Consider the following 7,555-nt stretch of genomic DNA (forward strand, 5'->3'; position numbering starts at 1 on the left):
GGACTACAACACCCAGAATCCCCCAGATTATATGTCCAGTGACCATGCTGTCTGAGAATTTTGGGAAGTAGTAGTTTGCAAAAGTAGTGTTCCCAGGTTTTGCTGCATAGGATGTCTGGCCCTGGACAGAATGACGACAGGAGAATCCCAATCTAGTGACAAAGACCAGGGCTATTAGAAGTCATAAAATAGCTTCTTTATTTCCATGCTACTTGATCTCATTGTGAAGAAAAGACAAAAGAGCCAGGCCGCTCCCTTTCATCTTCCCCCAAACATGGAATGCTCTTTATTTGTTTGGTTTTTTGTTTTAGCCACTTATGCCAACCTTGCCTTGAGGCTTCAAAAGCGCCCGCTGCCATGATTTAAATTGGGAGCCATTGACATTTAATACCAAGGTCAACTTTGCAGCACCCAAACCAGACAGGATGGAAGGAGGTGTCTGTGTCACTTAAGGAGAAATGCTCTTGGTGCATTCAACTTCCCACTTTATGGAAACTGAAAGACTAGATATGATCCAGTTGGGAGTGATTAGAACCACGCAATGATAGAAACATACAACAATAATGACACACCTGGGGTTTTCCTCCTCTCTTTTAATATTCATGATCTCCATGTAAGCTACAGTACAGTACCTTTCAAAATACAACTGAAAAGGATACTGTATAGTAGTCACATGTCTCTGTTGGCCATTTGTTGCTTTTTGTCTGTTTTAAGGCACCATTTTCATCCCAGATGTGTTGGCCTATGACTTCCCTATGAGGAAAGGTTACACTGTTTGGGGCTGTTTAGCTTATAAAAAGGGTGAGTAAGGGGAGACATGAAAGAGGTTTATAAAATTATGCATCATGTAGACAAGGGGGGATATAAAGAACCTTTTCTCTCTCATCATATTAGAACCTAGGGTCATCCACTAAAGCTGAATGGTGAGTGGTGGAGAAAAGGAACTACTTCACATAGCACATAGTTAAACTGCAATGTTCACTGTTGTGATGGGCTCCAACTCACATGACTTTAAAGAAGATAACTTTATAAACAAATTCATGGAGTTTAGAATCAACACTGGCTAATGCTCAGGATGGCTTGGTGTCCCTCCAGTTGCTGGGGAGCATGAAAGGTAGGGTGCTTTTCCACCCATGTCCTACTGACATGTTTCACATGGATGGTAATCGTGTATTCTTCCAGTTGTGGTTGGACTATAACTCCGATCACCCCTTGCCAGTGTAGTTTATGGTGTGGATTACTGGGAGTTGCCATCTGACAACATCTAGAGGGCTAAATTATTCCTACCCTTGGTGTAAAAGGGATGTTGCACTAGATCTGATATAGCATAGCTCTTCTTTTGTCCTTAAGCTCCTGTCATCCCCAACTAGTCTGACCAATGGACATCTTAGTTAGGGAAGATGGGAGCTGTAGTTCAGCACATCTGGAGACTGCTAGGCTGTGGAAGACTCATTTAAGGATTCAAAAGCCTGGTTTAACCTATATCCAAGAGATAATTCTTCACATTTTACACCCACTCTCCAATCCTATGCATATTTACTTGGGGAACTAATCCCACCAATCTTAGCAGAGTTTACTTTTGAGTGTATAACCTATGCACATTTGCTTGGGAGTAAACCCCATGAATCCATTGCTGAAGTTGCTTTCTGCAAAGATTTGCACAAAATCAGGCAGCTTACACAGTAAGCTGTTACCTGTTCACCATATTCTGGTTTATCTTACACCTAAATAAGGATACAACTGCAAGTCACATTCTCCTCAGCTCACAAAACATTGGGAAGGACTTTGAGCTTTCATAAATACATTATACATCCTATGTACAGCTGCCAATAAGCGTTGGTGACTTCATTAACCAGCCATCCACAACATGAAGGGAATAATGATGGTAGGGAGAGTAGTGGATGGCGCAAGGCCCATGCAGAGTATAGAAACCAGTCCCAGTAGTGCTGAAGCAAGAACGCTCCTCTGGTCCCGAATTACCATCTTCACTGTTTCACAGAACTGCAAAGATCAGAACAGAAAAGTTGAGAGTTCAAAGTAAAGAAAAAAATGAAAACCACTCAGTAAATGACACTGTGAGCTGTTAGCCCTTCAGATGTTTTGGACTATATCTCCCATAATCTCTAAGCACCGGTCATGCTCTCTTGGGATTCTGGGAGCTGTAGTCTGAAGCAACTGGTAGGACAAAGTCCCCTCCTCCTTGCTGTACAGCATGAGCAAGGAGACTAGCATTTGGTTGTGTGCTCTCTTATTTTTAGAGTTACCCTCTTATTTCCCACCAGATCTTATTTGTGGTTTCAGGACAAAATGACTCCCAATGTGATATTTGTAATATTTTAATCAGGAGACTGATTTGGAATGGGATCTGGAATTACTTCAAGTAATTTCTGATTTACAGTGATCCAAAAGCAGCCCTATCATGGGGTTTTCTTGGCAGGATTTGTTCCAAGGGGTTTTGGCATTCCATTCCTCTGAGGCTGAGAGATTGTGAATTGCCCAAGGTCCCCAGTGGGTTTCCATGGCTGAGCACAGTTGAACCCTGGTCTCCTGGAGTCCTAGCCCAGCACTCAGACCACAACACCATGCTGGTGAAATAGAAAACAATACTCTTTGGCAGATCTTGAAGAACTTACTTTTGGGCTACAACTCCCAGAATCTCCTACACATAAAGGCTGCTGCGGATTCTTGGAATTTTTCAAGTGCTGGATTTGGACCAGTCTGCCAGTCCACAGCGATAGCCAATTTGGGGCTTGGAATAGTTAATAGTATGGTGGTGTGCACTAATTAAAGTGTGTTTAAACTGAATAAATGAAGGCTGCAGAACTAGCTGTCCTATTTCTTAGGGAAGCATGCACTTTAAAAAAATGAAACCGGGGGGCTTAAGGGTTTAAGGTTTGCACTTTTTTTCCAGCCAAGCTATTTATTAGCCTATTGAAGCATTATACAAAAACCCTGTTATATGAGCAGCGCTAAACAGTAACACCAATTAAAATCTGTTCTTGTCTCTCAGAGACCTGGCAGACTTAACCTACGTCATTGGCATTTCACAGATTCAATATTTTAAAAAAATAAAAGGAGAAATTCAAGCAAAAAGCCCTTGCTCTGTTTCTTGCCCACACTGAGCACAGAGAGCTAATATGTGTTCCATTCTAATTAGCCACCCAGAAACAGTGCCTCCACTACAGCAAAGTATTTGCTTGAGACCCAAATAAATCTGACATGTTTCCTTTTGCAGACTTCATCAAGCTCTGCTTGTAAAGCATGCCCCTGAGCTAACTTGGGGCCAAGCTCCTGCTGCCCTCAAACCCTGCACAAATGTACCTTTATTTCACTCTGCTGTTAGTAACCACCATCCCTTTACAGTCCAGTACCTTATGCTTAGCAGCAACTAATTCAGATGGCTGAAACTAAAGTTTGGGGAGTTATTTTTATCACTACATCTCCCAGAATCCCACCAGCTGCAATGTTGGCTGGGGGGTACTCTGGGTAATGTAGTCCAAAAATAACAATTTTGATCTCTGTTTGCATTACCATATAAACATTACAAAAATATTGGAAAGCTGGGCTCACCCCTTCTCACTTCATAGTGCCAAAGCATGCTGGGTTAACAGTTCACAATGCAGTCTCATTCATTTTCATTTGACAAGAAAAAGAGTTTTTAGGTCCAAAACACACCACAGAAATAATCCAGTTTGAGACCACTTTAACTGTCCCTAGGTCAGTGCTAGAATTCTGGGAATTGTAGTTTAGCATTGAGTCACCAGAGCTGTCTAACAGAGAAGCCTAAATGTCTCACAAAACTAGTTTCCAGAATTCCCTAGCACTGATTCACAGCAGTTAAAGAGGTGTCAAACTGGATTATTGCTGCAGTGTGTTTTGGACACTAGTTAAATTTAGGAGTAAGATTTATATGTGGCAAGCTTGTAAATTATGACTACAAGTCCCAGAATCACACAACCAGCACAACTATGACTCTTCTATCCTCTCATGCGTTTTTGTAACACTATGCCTGAAGAAAGGGATTGAGAGATCTCAAAAGGTGGCATACTTTTTGTGCCCCTTTGTTTGGTTTAATAAAAGCAGCATACTGATTTGACTATGCTGTCTAAAGGATTCTGTGAATCACAGTGTACAAAAACCCAAACAAGTAACCTTTTCCAAGGCTTTAGTTTAAATAAAACTTTGTTGGGCTAACAATCTGTGGCAGATGCTCCAACACACATATTATTAATGTGATGCTTTTATCACAGACAAAAGGAAACAAAGTGTTCCAGCTTTTGAAATCTCTAGATCTCTTCATCAGGCATGATATTACAAATAGTAGGAAGGGGTGGGAACAGTCATGAAGTGGAAGTCATGTCTGTCTTTTTTGTAACATCCCCCTCACTTTTATAAGATCTTAACTGATGAAGAGATCTGACGATCTTGTAGAAATGTATACATTTCTGTGCCCTTTTGGTTGGCCCAATAAAGGTATTGCACTACTATTTTGGAATAAACACACACATATATGGTCAACACATACACATCTACTTTTGTGGAAGGTGCTATGCTTCAAATGACTGCACAAAAGCTCTGCTTTTAGACTAATCAGAAGAATAAATAAATTACACTTCTACTAATCAGAGGAATCAAAAGTTTTCTCACACTAAAGGAGAAGATGGAAAAAGAAGAGAAGAACCATCCTACATATGTCCTTTGTGGCATAGGTGGTACAGTAGTCCCTCCATATTCGCTAGGGTTAGGGGAACAAGACCCCCATGAATATGGAAAAACCGCAAATAACAAAAACAGTGTTTTTACCTGACACCTCTCTAGGACTGTCTAGGTCCTCCAGTGCAACTCTGTGGTCAATGTCCAATGCGAGTTCAAGACCAGCAAAAGGGCCCAAGCTCGACTCAGGCTTGCATCCTTCCGAGGTCGCTAAAATGAGTACCCAGACTGTTGGGGGCAAATTAGCTTACTTGCTAATTAGCTTAGTTGCTGTTCACTGCTATGATCTTTGGAATAGCAGTATATAAATAAAACAAAACAAAACAAACAACATACACTGACCATAGAATGGCACTGGAGTAGCTACAAATGGTTTTTCAGTGCAACTTTTAGTTAAAGTTGACCACAGAGTTGTACTGGAGGACCTAGACAGTCATAGAGAGAACATATTAATGAAATCCGTGAATAATCAAATCCGTAAATATCAAAGCCGCAAATATGGAGGGATGACTGTATAAGTTTCAAAAGAAGCAGTAGATAGGGACTTGGAGCCTTCATGTAATTACAGACAAGCAAGCAGCGTTATATATACTACACTCCACTTTCTATTTGAAGACTCTTGATTAGGTGGAAAGGTGGTTGAAAAATATCCCACCTAGTATGGCTATTAGCAGTCAGAGACCAAAATACCATTCACTGTTAATGTGCTAATGGCAAGATGTCAAATCAGTGATTCAAGCAGGAAGAGAAGAGCTCACTGTTAAAACAATGGCTTGCCAACTTTCAAGGGAGTCTCAAAGAAACGCAACCGCAGGAGCTATAGCAGTGGCACTCAGCACTGTTAAAATCTGACCAGAGAATGTGTTTATAGATGTTCCTTTCTTAGAAGTGCTTTTGGACTAATATTGCCTTTACTCCTCCAGCTGGAAAAGGAGAAGAGGGATTATCTTCAACAGAGATGGGTCTTGTTTAAATGTTTTTGGAAGAGAATAGCTCTAGGTTGAATCCATGTTCAGACAGGAGATGACTTGAGTTACAGTATATCCCTATGCTTTCTCAGCAGCATCAAGCACTCTGTCCATTTCCCAGACAGTCTGAAGAGGTTGGGTTGTAGGCTTTTTTGTGGGTTTTGTTTTGGTTTTTTGTTTATCCTGACTAGAGAGGCACATAAAGTGTCAAGATAATCGTTTTGTTGAAAGAAGCAAAGCAAGCTGGGACTTGGATCCAACAGATCATATGAAGGATGTTGTCAACTGAATAAATTTTATTTTTTTACTAACAAAGTTTGTTACTAGGGGCCAGAGTTTGGAAGAATTCCTGTTTTGGATTGAGAGGGATCCTGAGAGCTGTAGTTCAAAAAAAGTAGTGTTTCCAAGCTGATCTAGACAAAAGAACGATCAAGCAAGGATTCTTTCCTCTCCCCTAAACAAACCCCTGCCTAATTATATATCTCATTTTCTGTTTTAGGAGGGAGACATTGGGAAGAAAATCCATACAGAAATATATTATTAATAAACAATATTGAGTCTCACAGTGACAAGACTGGCTCCTTTTGTCTAAACAGTTTTGGACAATGACATTTTACCTTGTCAGTCTGGAAGCTGACCGCAGAGTCATATCTGCAGAAGGTCACAAAATGTTCACAGTTGTTCCAAAGCAAGCTGTAGTCTGTGGCACCCACCATCTTCTCTGCTCTGCTGACCACCTCTTCATTACTCAGGATGTGGTTCTTGAAGAGTTTGTCCATGTGGTTCACCAGAATAGAGCCTCCGTAGGCAAAGTCCTCCACTGTGTCCACGCGGATCCGGGCCATTTTAGCAATGACGCCCAAGATGAGTCTCTTATTGGTCACCACTTTCTGGATCTGCTTCTGGTCACTGGTGAGAGCTGGCAGGATGTCCGGCATCAGGTGGGCCACCCGGTTGTCACCCAGGTAGATGCCAAAATGAATGAACAGAGTGCGGGGCACTTCCAACAAATCTCCTGGCTTGAAGTAGGTTGTGTCATAATAAGAAGCATGTTTTTTCTTTTCTTCCTCCTCAGTGCTGGAGCCCATACCAAGGAGTCTGGAAAGCAGGATAAACTTTTCCAGTAGCAGCGATGCTATTTCATACATAGGGTTTTTCATGATCTTATGTTTCTGGCTGCTGCCACTGCCACCGCCACTGCTGCTACTGCTATTGACTCATTCTGCTTCAAAAACCTTGCCTTTTTATCACAGTAAGAGGGGCCATCCCACAAACAGAATCTGTTTTGATTGGCAGACAGGCAAGTGGGTGGCCCCTGTGAAATGAAATAGACCTTGACTCAGAGAGTGGCTCTTTCAGAAAACATTCTCCAGGAGATCAGATTATTTATTCATGACCGAAGGAACAACAACATCAATAACAAAATTAGCCCTGCACTAAATAGTTCTTCAAAGATTTTGTTTCTCAAGGTACAAAAACATCACAAATGAACATCCTATGGGTCCATAAGGATGTATGAAAATACAAACATCATCTGGAATTTAATTCAAAAGTTGCTATAATACTACACAAAGTTTGAAAAAGTTTCTTTGGGGGACCAAGACACTCAGAAACCCCAATGGTTATGCTGGCTGTGGGATACTGGGAGCTATAATCCCAAACAGTAGCTTTGTACAGGTTCCACTATAACATGTGAGCCCATGATGAAATATTTAAATACTGAGGCTCCAATGAAATACTCACATAATTTCCACTGAATTCAGTGCTGCTTACTTTTAAGGAAATACACAGAAGATTGGGTTACTTCAATTCTAAACATAGTTCCAGTGCATGCAAATGAATTTCAGTGGGATTTACTTCCAAGGAGTGATGCA

The 7,555-nt window shown here is 41.1% G+C and overlaps 1 protein-coding gene across 2 annotated transcripts; it reads right to left on the minus strand.

Moving 5' to 3' along the window:
• Positions 1-575: 575 nt before the first annotated feature.
• Positions 576-6,907, minus strand: LRAT (lecithin retinol acyltransferase). 2 transcript variants are annotated; one of them, XM_089527019.1, is made up of 3 exons: positions 6,299-6,907; positions 5,056-5,138; positions 1,925-2,001 (listed from the first exon to the last, which is right to left on the minus strand). In XM_089527019.1, the coding sequence occupies exons 1-2, from the start codon at positions 6,839-6,841 to the stop codon at positions 5,103-5,105; spliced, it is 579 nt and encodes a 192-aa protein (XP_089383145.1). In that variant the 5' UTR covers positions 6,842-6,907; the 3' UTR covers positions 1,925-2,001; positions 5,056-5,102. The 2 variants fall into 2 exon arrangements, with proteins under 2 accessions (XP_089383144.1, XP_089383145.1); XM_089527018.1 differs by lacking the exon at positions 5,056-5,138 and having other exon boundaries at positions 576-2,001.
• Between the last annotated feature and the right edge of the window lie 648 nt (positions 6,908-7,555).

Source organism: Sceloporus occidentalis, unplaced genomic scaffold (genome assembly GCF_023333645.1).
Source record: "Sceloporus occidentalis isolate IW3139 unplaced genomic scaffold, rSceOcc1.0.p SCAF_5, whole genome shotgun sequence".
NCBI classification, from domain to species: domain Eukaryota; kingdom Metazoa; phylum Chordata; class Lepidosauria; order Squamata; family Phrynosomatidae; genus Sceloporus; species Sceloporus occidentalis.

Coding starts and splice junctions, on each gene's coding strand:
- LRAT (XM_089527018.1), bottom strand. CDS start 6,841: ATGAAAAACCCTATGTATGAAATAGCATCGCTGCTACTGGAAAAGTTT. Junction 2,002..6,298: donor TCAGCTTCCAGACTGACAAG/GTAAAATGTCAT, acceptor TGATCTTTGCAG/TTCTGTGAAACAGTGAAGAT.